The sequence below is a fragment of the Lampetra planeri genome, chromosome 35, assembly GCF_965212315.1.
Source record: "Lampetra planeri chromosome 35, kcLamPlan1.2.h2, whole genome shotgun sequence".
Taxonomy (NCBI): Eukaryota; Metazoa; Chordata; class Hyperoartia; order Petromyzontiformes; family Petromyzontidae; genus Lampetra; species Lampetra planeri.
The window spans coordinates 9,768,459-9,785,038 of NC_136141.1; the positions used below are offsets into that span (position 1 = coordinate 9,768,459).

At 47.3% G+C, this 16,580-nt stretch overlaps 1 protein-coding gene across 3 annotated transcripts in view; it reads right to left on the bottom strand.

Moving 5' to 3' along the window:
• LOC144730379 (BAI1-associated protein 3-like) overlaps positions 1 to 7,258 on the bottom strand; it is a 48,680-nt gene extending 41,422 nt beyond the window's left edge. Inside the window, exons 1-4 of one of the 3 annotated variants that reach the window (XM_078611165.1) lie at positions 6,888 to 7,258; positions 2,049 to 2,156; positions 1,141 to 1,203; positions 100 to 166 (exon numbers count right to left, since the gene is read on the bottom strand). In XM_078611165.1, coding sequence (XP_078467291.1) covers positions 100 to 166; positions 1,141 to 1,203; positions 2,049 to 2,156; positions 6,888 to 7,019 — 370 coding nt within the window. In that variant the 5' untranslated portion in view covers positions 7,020 to 7,258. The remainder of the gene's footprint in view (positions 1 to 99; positions 167 to 1,140; positions 1,204 to 2,048; positions 2,157 to 6,887) is intronic. The other 2 variants (XM_078611167.1, XM_078611164.1) reach the window with 2 other exon arrangements.
• Positions 7,259 to 16,580: the final 9,322 nt, after the last annotated feature.

The window sequence follows — 16,580 nt, forward strand, 5'->3', positions numbered from 1 at the left end:
GAGTCGGTGCCATTCGTCACAGGGAGACGTGGAAAAATGTGGACGTGCGATCGCAGGCGGCCTCGTGCCACGGCCCTTCTCACATTGTCCACCACTCACCGTCCAAATTTTTGGGTGTCAGGTCAGTGGCCTCAAACACGGTGACCTTCAGCATGTGGACGGGCGGCTGGAGGAGGAACACACAATGACACGCACCGTTCAGCTCGCGCAAAGGACAACGCTGACAAAGGGATTCGCGCTTTGATTGCTGTTTGGTGTTGTGCCTGCACATTAACCAGCGACGAAGGCATTTCAGAGTGGTTTATGTATCCCATTAAAAATCGTGTCCGGCTAAAAGCCACACAGTATCGATATCGATGGTGTTTCTTTTACGGATGGCTGGTTCAAAACCCTCCACCAATGTTTCCCACGTTGTTGCATTGTTATGCTTGATATATCATGAACCGTATTGTCAGCAAATCTTAAACGGATAATCGTGAATCTGAAACCATTATGTCTCCAATATAAACATTTCAGAATATGCTTTTTTTATAATAATGGATGTAAATAACCTGGATAGCATAGCCTGGGTCTTCTGAGATAAGGATATTTAGAAGTATTTGTTAAAGCAGCAAAACCCCTGACCGGTTTCCACTTTTTGAGTATCGTCAGGAGAGTATGGCCTATCTCCAACAAATTGCTGCTGGGTTGACTACAGTTATGGGCAAGGGGTAGATTTTTAGATTTTATTTTTTTCAACAGAAAGGACCCCAATGAGCTCTTAGGCTCTATTTCACGGGCGTCTTGCGACGACAGGGATGTTGCACAGCGCAGATCTTTGCCACAATCGTGGTTAAACTAAACTACTCAAGCTAGTTTTTATTTCACCAGGTAAGGCCCACTGAGCTTTTCAGAAGCGATCTGGTCACAAATGATATCTCAACGAAGTGGCTTATCACGTGGAAATTTCTAAGCAGCCAAATAATCTAAACGCACGTTTCTAATACGAACGCTAAAGACAAAGTATCCGCAGCATGCTAAACATTTTACATTTTCAGCCCTAAATCAGCAGCTTTATAGCTCGTCGGATTCCTCCAGGATAACTAAATATTCTGATTCTAATCATTGATCGTGGACAGTGTCTTGAAAGGCGACCCTCACCTTTGCCATCTCCCGCACACGCTGCACCAGGGCCAGGTGCTCCGACGGGCTCTTACCGAACACCTGCAATGCAAGGACACACACGGCGGGCGGGTGTCAACCGTGAAACAAGCGGCATGGTCTGGCAGAAGGAGGCGAGTGATGGCGACGTGTGTGTGTGTACGTGTTGTGTGTGTGTGTGCGGGTAGGATAGCGGTTAGCACGCTGCGCTATGAACCCGTTGACCCGAGTTCGATTCCCGCTCACGGCCAACACCGGTGACGATTATCTGAACCTGTGATGGGCCTCCCCTCGGTCGACTCAGCCTCAAATGAGTACGTGGTGTGGTTTGTTAAAACATCGCTACTGGGGAGACAAAGGTGGTCGGGTATGGTGCTAGGCACCCACTCCCTCGTTTGCCGTGCCAAACTTCATAGGTGCTCGCTAACAGCACTTGGCCAAATAGCCTGTTAAGGCTACACGGGGGATCTTTGTCTTTGGCGTCGATAGTGGTGGTCATGATTACCTCTTGCCCTCGGCTTGATATTGAATCTCCGTGGGCCCTCGAAGTTGAAGAGTGGGGTTGTCTCTGTGAAATTCGTGTGTCACCTGCCTCTGCTGAAGCCGTGCCACAGCAGCGTTTGGCTAGCCATCGAACAAAGATGGTCACTGCAACGCGCACTTTCAGATGCGCTTTTGCGGCCCTCTTGAATGCTCTTCCTTGCGATATTTGGAAGCCACCGGAACTACGCACATATAGATTAAAAACTAAATTCTTTAGAACGGATTTTTTGTGTTTAGTGTTGTTGTCCTTCCCCCACACCTCCAATTAGCACGGTTGGCCACGTACGGTGCGGAAGAAGTTCAACATACGTGCGTACACACACACACACACGTGTGTTCCTACACGTGGAAGTGTACCACCGTACCTGCTGGAGGAAGCCCAGGAGGTGAGATGCGTCGGCCTGAGACACGTTCAGCTGGTGGATGGTGGAGTAGACCACCTCCTCGTACAGCAGGTCCTGTCGAGACACGGGCTGAGTCAGCCGGGACGGCTCACACCGTGTCAATATCGCGCGTCGTGTTTTGGTTGCAACAATACGACAACAACAACAACAAGAACATGGCTTTTTTATATATCGCGCCTGTAATGGCGTTGCCCTCGCGAGAGGGCATCAGCAATGCGACCGTGATGCACGGTTACTCTAAAAGCAGGACGTGGATTATAAAATAACTCGCCATGCACGGCCATATGGGCAGACGTGGGGTTTCAAGAGCAGATTCTCAAGTATAAAAAAGTAACCATCTTTAGATGTCTGGCTTACATTTTTTAGTTCAAAAATACATTATTCTATTTCACATTTTACATTCAAGTTATGAGTAGTTACATTTCCTCCCTCTAAATTCAAATGACGGGAATTAACAGTTTAACAAGAAAACAACAGTGTGTGTGTGTGTGACTTTTTAAAGTACACGCATCTTCATCAGATATGGTTCTATACATGTTCGTTGTGTCTGTTAAATTCGTTTTTTGTTATTCCAAACAGTATTTCAATCCGTAATTTATAAATATTTTTCAAGGCAAAAAAATAACGCACGCACAATCTAAACATTGGAATACAATAAACATCCTCGTACAGTAACTGATTCCATTACTCAATACCTCGGGGACATGTGCTGTTTCCATAACGGAGAGCGTGACTGGGAGAAGGCAAAGCGACACGCAGTGCGGAGTAAAACAGCAACAACATTTCTCAAGTGCACGCGTTCAGAGGCTGACATCGAATATCTCAGTGTCACCTACTCCAGTGTCTCTGAAGGCCAATGCAACAATACTGAGACGTTTTGAGTCGCCAGTGCGTGGGAATTCACGCTGTGGAACAACTCAGCCAATGCAAAGTGGTCCCTCATTTCTTCCAGAAAATGTCACTGAGTGTCAAGACCATTTTCATTTTTGCGGGTAAGTCCTGCATTGCAATGTTTATCCGCTTAATGAGGTTTTTTTTGCACACACGTGGGAGGAAGCCAGGGGACCCAGAGGAAACCGGCGCTTTAGATGATGGGATAACACACGCAACAAACCTGCACGGATGGGCTGCGATCTCATCTTCGGCACCGCCATCTCCTACCGGTCATCTCGGGGCCTAAGCCAGTTGAGGCTCTCGCAGTACGCCAATCCCCCACCTCGCCCCAACTATCCTTGCGGGTGTGCGCCGTGCACACCCAGGGGACATCACGTCACTAACAATGGCACGAGTTTCTGCTCCTCAAAGCCAAAATGGGTCCCTGCTCAAATGCGCATTGACACACGGGTGGCTAGTTTCCCTTGTACAGCTCTTGAGCAAGTGGTGGAAATTCCACGTTCCTCTACGAAGGTCGGCGAGTCGATTCAGCGGAAAAACGCTGTTGACTTCCACCCGGAGAAGTTTTTCATCGACCCCCGAGCGGTGATTGGCTGAGTCAATCTTCAAACCAGATTTTGAACTCGCCAACGTTCCCAATTGCGAGCCGCTCGCTCTACCATGGAGCCACCTGGCCGGCTCCGTTCCGAGAGACATGAAAAACACCGTTTACATGAGTGGTCTCACTTGAATTAGAAAGAACGTTGCTTGACCTCAGGCCCACGTATAAACATGCATGGGGTTAAGCCACGTTAAAGGTTACAGCTAAGCCCGCGGCACCCGTCCGCATCCACACATTAAACGCAGCTTTAGAGTCACGTTTCATGCTGCTGTTAAAATGCGGTGGAAAATTACTTATCCTTGATTTATAAATGTTACATGCCATCATAGTTTGTGGTGATGAAAGCTAAAGCTTTCTTTAAATGTTTTTCTAAAGCCATTTCAACAAAAAAGCTGTTTAAATACATGACCTCTGCAATACTTTGCCTCTTACGTGTTTTATTAACTTTTATTAAAGTTTGGTCTCAAATGGTTTTGCTAATTTTCAAATGTTCCAGAATATTCATCCACTTTAGAATTCCGTACCTAAACCCCGCATCGATGTTCGTCTTCTGTAAAATTCATTGCATGTGCTAATCAAATACATTAGTGTATTATTTTCATTGACAAATCACATCCCACTTTTGCTTTCGGCTTCACTCCATGAGAATGCACAAATTTCCATTTCGAAGTTTTCAAAGAGCAGTGTTATCACGCTGCATTAGAGAATTGTGCAGGAGGATGACATCACTGAACTACACAATAAGTCACTTTAAATCACTATCATCTTTTAGCCGCACAAGGAGGAAATATTTTTTTTAAAATAAATACCCAGAAAAGAACTCTGTGTTACATGTCAGTCAAGCCAAATGTTTCATTTCTCAGAACTGGCCCATTTTAGTTGTTGCAGTCACTGGGAAGACGCCACCAACACCTTACGCTTAATGAGCTCTCGTGGTTTCATCACGGGTCGTGGTTTCATCACGGGTCGTGGTCTCATCACGGGTCGTGGTTAAATCACGGGTCGTTGGCCACACTTGAATCCAGGTTCTCAGCGACTGCTGTGACATCTAATACAGCTGAGCCACCTCTACCAATGATATAATCAAGTGCGTATATAAAGTAAATCTTTAATTAAAGCTTTCGTGACTGCAGGAATTCATATTCTTTGGGTCTTTCGGTAAAGTTCCGTAGATAGGTTCAAAGAAAATAACAAAAAAATGCTTTTTTTGCGATCGAAACGTCGTAGTTTTTTTGTTATTTTCTTTGAACCTATCTACGTGACTTTACCGAAGACCCAAAGAACATATATAAAGTAATTTAATAATACCACCTCCGATGAGCACGGCTGGCTACGTACGGTGCGAAGGAAGTTCAACATACATCATAGGTTTTAATATCTGAGTACACCCATTCATGTATTTTATATACACAGTGCAGCATAGACGTGCATTCCATTTAAATATGCTCACAGTATTCAACAGAGACTGAGTTTGAGTCATCAGCCTTCGTGACTCTGTGCCACAGCATATCCGCCAGGCACATCAATTATATGCCCAGCCCTGTGGCATCATGCCCTCTGCGCTGCAACGTATGTACGTTAAACTTCTTTCGCACCGTACGTAGCCGACCCGCACCTCCGATTCGCACGGTTGGCTACGTTGTGGCGCGAAAGACGTTCAACATACACACACGCAACCGTGGCTTACGCGTACAGAGAGGATTTGGAACTCTTCCTGACCGGAGACCTCATTTTCCTCCGCTTATTGTTCGGCTCCATTTCCACCCACATCACACTTCCCTCTGGACTCTATTTCCCAGTATCCGTTGAGTTCTCCTGCACATGGGCAAATTATACGGAAGCCACCGGATCTCCTCGTCAGATCCCGTCAAGAGCGAAGCAATGCGTGGCCTTTGATCGGTGCTCGCATGGGCGACCAACATGCGCCACAGGTTGCGTATAGGCTGCGAGGGCCATGTGGTTATCAGCAGGCGACAGTTGCAGCAAAATCTATTGTTGTACTGCACTTCTGTGACCCCCCCCCGCGTCTATGCTCCTCGCTTTCACCAACTAGCACTGACCGGCGCGAGGAGGTATGGTCAATAACCCCCACGACGCACACGTTGGCAATGTGTTGATGAAGGGGCTGTAACGTGCGTACATTGAGTTGTCCTATCTGCAGGTTTAATTGGATTTTAAGTGGCCTTAACATGGAATCAATGACATTAAAAAAATAATTATAATTTATAGTCTCGCTGTTTATTATCAGGTGTCTCTCCGAAAGAACATCTTCTATCTGGCAACAAAACTGACACCTTTTTTTACAAGGAGTAATGTTTGCATCGACCACAATACCTGCAGCCATAATGCAAACAAAAAACATAACTTTGATACATATGCACCGTCCTTGAAGTTGATTGGTCCACACCCGAGACAGCTTTCCTTAGAGCCTAGTCTCACATGTGTTGGACCAGATGACGCCAAAAGGCGCACAACTCAAAGACAATGCACCATCAGAGTATGAGAGCTCGGGTTCCAATGGTGAAAAGAGAAGTCATCAAAAAAAAGACAGCGGTTGCAGGCGTTGTCGTTCTATCCTCGCAACTGCGATAACCCCCCGAGGTAACAAACACGTTCACATCACACACGGAGCCCTTCGAGTAAAACACCAGAAGCAGTGGGTGCAGTAGTAACATCGTAATTGTTAAATCAAACGCGAGATCGACGGCCAAACGGGAGGTGCGGTTCAGAGCAGAAATCAACCTCGCGACAAACCAGCCGCGTTTACGGAAAGTGCCACAAATAAATTATGAAAAAAAACCTATTATTTTACTAGATAAGGCCCACTGGGCTCTATAACTTGTTTTCAGAAGCGAACCTGGCCGTCAAAAATGATAGCTCAGCATAGCAGCTTATCAGGTGAAAATGTATAGCAGTCAAATAGTCTAAACGCATGTTTTTAAATGTGGAGGGAAAAACCGGAGGACCCGGAGAAAAATCCACACAACCACGGGGAGAACATGCAAACTCCAAATATACAGCAGGCGTAAGGGTCGGGATCGAACCCAGGACCTCCTGTATGCCAGGCGAGGTAGTAAACATCTCACCACCGTGGAAACACCTCACCTCTGTTCCTACGTGCCTTTTTCTGTAACACAGGTGTCACACACAGACCTACACATCACACATCTAACAAGAGAATAAATGTTCATTCAAACCAAGACTGCACGCACACCTTCCGTGCATTTACCACTCGAATCTTTCTCTGAATGCAGAACAAACCCTCCCCCCACCCCCCAAAAGTGCAAACTGCGATCGGAACGAACCTTGTAATTTCGCGGTCCTCCCAAAGCCATCTTGACACCGTTCTCCGCCTTTCCAAAAGTGGGCAATTTCTGGGACACGAATATCTGCAGTTGCCCAGGCATTAATGTTGCCTTTTGTCTCCCTCGCCGCATGCAATTGTTGTTGTTGTTGTATGGCGCTCTCCGTGCTCGCTGGCTGGTCTCGGTCACGATCAAAGTGCTGGAGAACAAACCGCGACTTCGCCTCCGTCGCCTGCCCAGGCAACCTGGCTGCTCCCTGCAAGTTCCACACCACTGTCCGATCCGTCCTGCGTCTGGCGAATTTAAGAGTCGCGGCTTAGGAGCCTGTCCCGATGTCGTCCGTGGATCACCAGCGTGGAGGGGGGGTGTGGGAAGTGCGTCTTTCCTGTTTGTGTAAATAAAAACTTGGGTCCTTATCTCGTGACTAAATCACACACACACACAGATCCCGCTGCAGGACCTCCTACTCCTAGCAGCCAGCCAGCCCCGTCGAGCCGTGCACCAACCACCCCGCCCGCTACCCCTGTCCTGGTGGGAAGTCAAACATCCAGCAGCCCCTTGGTCGGACCACCAATAATGACGGAGCTCTGAAACAAAAGGATACCGGAATAACACCGAGCGGATGCCGCTGCTGCTGTTGTGTTGCTGCTGCTGCGGCTGCTGTTGTTGCTGCTGCTGCTATTGCTGCTGCTGTTGTTGCTGCCGCTGCTGTTGCTGTTGTTGCTGCCGCTGCTGCTGCTGTTGTTGCTGTTGCTGCTGCTGCTGCTGATGTTGCTGCTGTGGTTGTGTGCGACTCCGCCCGCAACAAGTCGCGGCAACTGTCAGCTTTCGCCCCGGAAAATACATGTTGCAATTATTGCGGGTCGCCTCTTGACACACAACACACACAACACACACCACACACAATACACCATACACACAACACACACAACACACACACAGACCACACACACCACACACACACTACACACACAACACACACACACAACACACACACAACACACACACCATACACACACCATACACCATATACACACCATACACACACCACACACCATACACATACCACAAACACCACACACACCATACACACACCACACACACCATACACACCACACACCACACCATACACACAACACACACACACCACACACAACACACACACCCCACACACACACACCACACACACCACACACACAACACACACACACACCCCACACACACACACCACACACACACCACACACACAACATATCGGGGAGGCGGGGGGGGCGGGAGAAAAAACCCCAAGACGTCCCAAGTGTCACGGCCACCTCCACCGCGAAACAAGAAAATCTGTGTAAGGGATCTTGTCAAATTTCTTCGCCCGTCTCAAGACTCGAGCCCACACCCCGTAGCGAAGGAGACATCACGCGGCCACCCGACGCCCAGCACCCCGCCTGCTGCAGGGTGGTTGTAGGACGCCCCGGAGACGTGAGATGCACCCAGCACCTGCGCCTGCTTTCGTTAATGCTGGAGACAAATCTGGTCGCATGTGCACAGAGAACAAAGATTCCCCCGTGCAGTCTAAAGACACTGTTAGGGCAAGTGCGGTTTGCGAGCAGCAAGCTGCGAAGGCCGGAATGGGCACACGGGTGGCCACCAGAACTCTCTCCCGGCCGCCTTTGTCTCCCCAGAGGTTGAGTTCACCTTGGGGAGGCCCAGGACCGGTTTCAGATAATCCTCGTCGCTGGTGTTGGCCGTGAGCGGGAATCGAACTCGTAGCGCTAACCGCTGATGGTAAACGTGAGATGCACTCCCTAGATCTTGACTTGAAGCTTTCGTGACTGCAGGAATTCACGCTCTTTGGGTCTTTCGGTAAAGTCACGTAGATAGAAAATTAATAAAATAATAAAAAATCACGACGTTTCGATCGCATCACAAGCAATCCCTTACTTTTGTTCTTTAAAATAAAGAGAAAAAAATACGGTACCAGAATCACCAACACCAATGTTATACTCACGTGATCGAGACTTATTTTCGATACAACTTTTGTTGTTGTCGTTGTTGTTGGTATTTTGCCTTCAAAGGCCGTTTCTCACTTGTGGAAAATAATAGGCGCTGGCGACGCCGCGGGATCGCCTTCATCCAGGGGTGGGTTGACAAAGGGCGGTGTAATCCCATTACCACAACCCAGCAATTTACTTCGTCTCAACCCAGTAGATCAACAATTAGATTTGTAGTCTATTCCCAAGCCATTCACTTCCAGTTTGGGACTTACTACTCATCAAAGAAAGGGCGTTTGATTTCACCGTCCCCCTCCCGATATGGAATGATTCACACGAGGTCAGCGAGGTGTTGACGCGAAAGGAGGGGGGTGGCATCATTTCTCGCTCCACGATTTGAAACGATTTCTAATCTCAAAAGAGAGACCCATTCTTTTAGCTCCCCGCCGCCGTCGCCCTTCAACTTCAAAGAAATTGTCATAGATTCCTCAACAACAACCACCAACAAAAAATGCCATAATCCTGCCAAACAAAACCTACAAAACGGACCGTTGGCATGCTTTGCATTATGAACAAGAGCTTAGTGATAAATATCAGCAAAAAAGATAAGACTAGGTTTTTACCCGTTCTGGCCATAAAACAGGAGGTGTGTTAAGATGTTCAAACACCAAATAGAAACCTTTTGCGAGGAATCAAGTCACTGCATTAACCAAACCAACACTTGTGAACTTGCAGACAAACCGTGCTCTGATAAGCGATGCATTGTCCTTGAAGCTGATTGGTCTCCACCAGACAGCCTTCTTAGGGCTTAGTCTCACCGGTATCAGACCAGAGAACGCCAACATACAATGTAAACATTATTATCAGAGCATGTTTAGTCTGCATGTTCATCATAAGTGCGTGTGGTTAATGCAGACTTGATTGCTTGCAAAAGGTTTCTATTTGGTGTTTGAACATCCTAATACCTGTTTCATTGCCAGAAAGGGTAAAACCTAGTTTTATTTTTTTCATACTTTGACATTGCCAAATGTTTTTTTATTCGGATTTACGAGTGCCGATATAAAACGCATACAAAATCAACACCACTCGCCGAATATCACCGATCTCCAGAGCAACCGCAACACCGAAATCATATTCTCAAAGGCCTGAGAGAAAACGAATGCACGACAAAGATGGCACATAGACATAGATCCCCCGTATAGCCTTAACAGACTATTGGGGCAAGTGCTGCGAGCGAGCACCTATGACGGTCGGCACGGCACATCCCATGGCCGGTCGAAGTGCCATACCCTGGCTTTGCCGGGAGAATGCGGTACAGCAAATGCGGACTCCATGTGTATGGGATCGAGTGTTGCCCCCTCGCATGCGTTTGTTTACCACGGGTGTTCTGGTTTCCTTCCACGTAAAGGAAAGGGAGAATGAAGGTGTGCCGCGGTGGCGAGATGTTAACTCCCTCGCCTGGTATGCAGGAGGTCGTGGGTTCGATCCCGACCACGACGCTGACGCCTGCTGTATATTTGGAGTTTGCGTGTCTCTTTCCCCGTGGTCACGTGGATTTTCTCCGGGTCTTTGGCATTTCCCTCCGCATTTAGAGTATTGGGCTGCTATTAAATTACACATGAGCAGCCAGGTTGCTGCTGAAAAATAGCTAAATAGCTCCATTGGCCTTACCTGGTAAAATAAAAACATCTGAACATATAGAGAGAGGACCGCAGAGCTTGGGCATGTGTTGGTCGCGCTGGCTCACTGCCTGGTTGCTGCCTTCCCGCTTGTCTGTGGTCCCTCCTCGCACCTCCCGGGTCGTTCCCTCTCTGAGCCACATACTGCGTGGCGCCTTACAAGTTGAAGACATTATTAATAGACACAAAGATGCATTCCAACCGTTGAGACATTTTAAAGGTCCTGGGCAGGACGCGTCGCTAGAGGAGATGGAGCGATGGAATCATCTCGCGTGCCGGTGCCAGCTGGCATGTTGCATCGCAGGATCGTGACGGACTGCAGAATGTATTGGAGAGTCTTTCATCTAGCAGTGAAATGACTACGATCCACACAGACGATATATATTTTAAAAGATCCATCACTAAAATAGCGTGTTTAATATTTTGTTACACAGTGAAACCGGTGATTCGCCCTTCCATGGGTGGACTTAGTTCGAGGGGAAATGTTTTTAATATTCGTATAATCATCATGGGCTGAGTGTGAACTGTTCCGTGTTTCTTAAGTAAACCGATGATAATTGCAATCCACATTTTTCAAAGAAAATAATGAACGCACTTTGTAATTTAAACGCAATGAGATAAATATAAACAATTGTTTCTTTCCATTGATCTTTTGTTGTAAAAGCAAACATTTCAAGTAATTATTGGATTTGAGAACATTGCACTTTTCTCAAAGGTATTTATTTAAACTAAATAAATGTTTAAAAAGCAGGGGGGGGGAGAGAATTACATCCAGATCATTGTTATAGGACTATCGACATAGACTGTGAACTTTTAATTTGTGTCACTCGTCCCATTACCATGCAATACAGTCGTAGAAAATAACAACATCAGCTTTACATCTCCAGCATTTTGTTTACCAAAATAATAATAATCATCATCATAATTACCGCGGCAACGTGGCCAATGGCACTTGCGAATAAAGGAGAGTAATGACGTGCAATTACAGATGAACTGTTCCACCAACAAAGAGCCCTCGTGCGTTCTAATGGCCAATTGTGGTCACGGAGTTCCTGCGTGCTCCCCTGAGCCTCTCGCTAACACAAACACGACTCTAATTATAGCGCACTTGCTGGCCCGTGCACCGCCGCTGTTGCTGCAGCTTCGTTACGGAGCGATTCGCTGAGAGTGAAAGTTCCCAACCGCATCCCAGAATTGTGCGATGAGATTCGCGCCTCGAACTCTGTTGTATTCGTAGGCCCGGGATCGAACCTTTTACCCACGAGGCGGATGCAGGAAGGGCCCGACTCGGAGCCCAGCAGTTTTGCACGGGACCTTGGACTGCTGTGATAGGGCTTCTACAAGGCTGCTTCAAAGACCTCAAAGCAACAAGGGGAAAGTCTGGAACAGCTGTGAAGTGCAGCAATGTAGAAGTAGTAGAATTTTTATTCAACACGTTAGTCGGCTGTCGCGACCAATGTTATGAATAATAAAGGGGTGTTTTTTATTTGATTGCGTAAATACCACATTCCTGCGGAGGGAGCTGGTAGGAACGTTGGGTTGCTCGATCAATGGCCAGGGTCAACGGCGGCGTGGTGTATTCCACAAATATGCCCGACTGTGAGGGCAGGCACAAGCCGGCGTGAGTAGGTGAAACGTTGCGTTTTATAAGGGCAGCCCCACCCCTCCCACCCCCACCCGGCCCCACCCTCCCCACCCAGCCCCTCCCCACCCTCCCCACCCAGCCCCTCCCTCCCCACCCAGCCCCTCCCTGCACGACGGACGGACACAAGAATCACCTGGTGTTGGACCAGATTACGCCAAAAGGAGCACAACTCAAAGACAATGCACCATCAGAGTATGAGAGCTCGGATAAGTATTTACACCATTGGAAACTCATTTGCCAACACCATGTGAGACTAGGCTCTAAGGAAAGCTGTCTCGGGTGTGGACCAATCAACTTCAAAGACAGTGCATACATTATCAGAGTTATGTTTTTTTGTTTGCATTACGACTGCAGGTATTGTGGTCTATGCACACATGACTCCTTGTAAAAAAGGTGTCAGTTTTGTTGCCAGATAAAAGGGTAAAAAACCAATTATCAAGCGAAAGTTTGTTCATAATTTGACTTAATGCCGAGTTTCCCACACTGGGCGCGACCCACCACAACGCTAAGTCTTAGTTTTAGAAATACATAGTTTCATTTAGGTTTCTGACAGCCCAGGGCAGAATAACACGTAGAAATCCCCCGTATTCGTTAGCGACAACAACACCAACAACCACAAACCACACAGGTCCATCGTGGGGGCCCGCACTTTGTTTGCGTGAGGCCCGCGTCAATGTTTGCCCCCTCGTTGCCCCCGCCGCGTGTCTGGCACCGTTGAGAGATCAAGAAGAAAAGAAACAACAACAGCAACAACAGCAACAGGGCGTCCAAGGAGGACTCGCATTCAGAACATGGCAGGACCCGAACGGCCTTGAGCCACCAGTCAGCCGATCTGTGAGTGTGAGGAAGACGGGGGTGGGGCAATGTGGAGGAAGATCACGACCGGGGTGGCTTCAATCAACATCGGTGCCCCTCCAGCCTCGTTGTTTAGACCGGTCATGGGAGATCGATGGAACTGGCAGTGTCTACAGGAGTGATTCTTCTTATCCTGGACCCCTGGGGGTGCGAGATGCCCTTTCTGGGGGTGCGGGACATGGCCAGATTTGTTTTCGAAGGTGAATTATCGAAAACACAGATTAAGCACGGGGACGTAAACACAACAACTTTGTTTCATCAAACCCCTCGATGTGTTTATTAACCTTGTAAATGTTTTTTTTACGATTGAGATCCAAAGGGGTGCGAGGCTACAGTAAAGATGAAGGACCACTGCTCGACACGATGTAAGGTGGAAACGGCACGGGAGGAAAAGGCATGAAGGGCAGGCACGAGACGAAGGACACCTGGTGGATTTCTCCTCTTCATCTTCTTTTTAGCCCAGTGTTGTGGTCACTGCGGAGTTGTAAGTAATGGTTTCAGCATGACGTGTAAATGTGCACAGTCCTAAACAATCGCGTCGGAAGTCACGCGGAGTGATCGTGAAGTCCCTCGTTGTGTTTAACATGTCTTATTGTAAGAGATTTTTTACAATAAGAAATATCTCATCGCAAGACATTTTTTCAATAAGAAATATCTCATCGTAAGACACTTTTACAATAAGAAATATCTCATCGTAAGACATTTTTTCACTAAGAAATATCTCATCGTAAGACATTTTTTCAATAAGAAATATTTTATCGTAAGACATTTTTTCAATAAGAAATATCTAATTGTAAGATATTTTTACAATATGAAATATCTAATTGGAAGATATTTTTTTACAATAAGAAGTATCTTATTGTAGGATATTTTTACAATATGAAATATCTAATTGGAAGATATTTTTTACAATAAGAAGTATCTTATTGTAGGATATTTTACAGTAAGAAATATCTTATTGTAAGATATTTTTACAATAAGAAATATTTTTCGATTTAAAGCTTTCGTGACTGTTCTTCACCTGAGGACGGCTGCTTGCGTTGTGGCCGAAAGGTCGTGAGAATTGTATTTTATTATGTTTGATTTTTATTATTTTATTATTTCCCTTCTACGTGACTTTACGGAAAGAACCTAGAAGAATAAGAAATATATTATACTGGTAGGAACCTCCTGGTTACACTAGCCCACAGGGGATTATTGTGTCCGTCCGTCGTGCAGGGAGGGGCTGGGTGGGGAGGGGAGGGGCTGGCTGGGGAGGGTGGGGCTGGGTGGGGAGTCGAGGGTGGGGAACGGCTGGGTGGGGAGAGACTGGGTGAGGAGGGGCTGAGTGGGGCTGGGTGGGGAGGGTGGGGAGGGGCTGGGTGGGGAGGGTGGGGCTGGGTGGGGGGGTGGGAGGGGTGGGGCTGGGTGGGGAGGGGCTGGTCACCCCTTGGTGCCCTTATAAAACTCAACGTTTAACCTACTCACGCCGGCTTGTGCCCGCCCTCACAGTCGGGCATATTTGCGGAATACACCACGCCGCCGTTGACCCTGGCCATTGACCGAGCAACCCAACGTTCCTACCAGCTCCCTCCGCAGGAATGTGTTTTAAAGATATTTTTACAATATGAAATATCTAATTGTAAGATATTTTTTTACAATAAGAAGTATCTTATTGTGAGATATTATTACAATATGAAATATCTTATTGCGAGTTATTTTGGCCCGTAGGTGTCCACTGCACATTCCATCATTGGCCTCCGCTTTCCTCCGTCTTGTGCCAATATGCTCAAGCAGTGCCACATCTTTCTGGCACCCAATAATGTAAAAAAGTGAAATTCGCACTACCTTATAATGGAACGTAACGCACTTTTTTTTAGTCATACTCTTTTAAACGTTAACATCACTCGTATTGTTCACACAATCAACATTTCAGCAATGTTCACTGGTGAACATTTGGACATTTCACCAAACATTTGGAAACTATTGATGGCCGACCAGAACGATTAGCGTCACACTGTACACGCGTCACACTGTACACCCGTTCCCTCAAACATTTCTGAGACGCTCATTGGTTATTTCGGTAAAGTCACGTAGAAAGAGAAAACAATAAATTAAATAATAGCATACGACGTTTCGATTGCAACACAAGCAATCATCATCAGGTACAAATTAAAGAGAAAACAAACCTAGTAAACTTAGAAATATAATGCAATACAACACAGAGAGTCGGCTAACACAACAGTCAACACCCTACCTGGTTGATTACGTTCTTCCAAAGATTGCTAAATTTGAGAGAGAGAGAGAGACAAAACACAGAGACACATAGACATTTCTGAGACGTTTCCTCAACGTTTGTTGCCTCGTCGTGATAGACATCACCAGCTCCCCGTCTTCCAAGATCAGCCACCAATATCAGCGTATCTAAAAAAAACACGGCGCACATTTGAGGTTACTGCTGCACAGTCACTTTCCTGGGACGGACCAAGTGTGGAAGGGGACTGTCACTTGGGCAAGCCAAACATCTCAGAATGTTTTTAGTGCTCGCGTTGATAAGATGGATACATACGTGCGTCGGTTTCCAAAACATACACGCCCAAAATGCAGGGAAGGGGTCTCGCGACAGCCCCTTGCGCAAGAGAACCCCATCGCTCCCGTCCAACCACAACAAGCGCCACCTCGCGCACCACCCTACCTCCCCGCTTACGCGACCGCATTGCACGACGCTGCGCGATGCGTCAACACAGAGGCGCGCGTAGCTTAAGGTGTTTTCATCCAGACGAATGAGCGCTTAGGGGCTGTCCATAAATTACGTCACGCGACGATTCAGTAGTATCTACTACACACCATACATATGTAGTGACATAGAATCGGTCACGTAGCAGCATAGCGCTGGCTGCTGGCAGGGAAGGGGATCTGCATCTTACAGCAGCCCTGACTGGCAGCAGGTCACGTGATAGACCAGAGAGGAATCTAGGGGAAAGGTTACGGAAGGGGCACATTGAGAACCTGCTAGTAGGTTCCAGAAGGGGGCGTGGCCGTGGGCGGAGCCAGGCCACGCTGACAGTGTTAGAGGGGCCCTGGGAGGGGACCTCGGGGCTGTCGTTGGGAGTGGGATCCCGTCGTGCTGCTGGAGTCTTCACCGTCATCGCCATCTTCACTCTCTCGGTGTCGCCAGTCGGGCAGTCTACCAGCTGCCCTGACTGGGAACTGTAGTTACTACAATAGTCAGTAGCATCTACTACACACCCTACATACAATAGTCAGTAGCATCTACTACACACCCTACATACAATAGTAAGTAGCATCTACTACACACCCTAGATACAATAGGGTCAGGAGTATCTACTACATACCCTACATACAATAAAGTCAGTAGTATCTGCACACATATGGGGGTGGGGGGGGAAGAAGAGGACGTCAGTGGGGGTGACGGGCGAGGCGTTAAGTGCTCAGAAGCCCTCCGCAGGAGTTAGAATATGGCGGCCGTAGGCCATTGAAATACGACTAGTCTCTTAGAAGCAAGATCAGATTTAAAACGTTGAAGTTC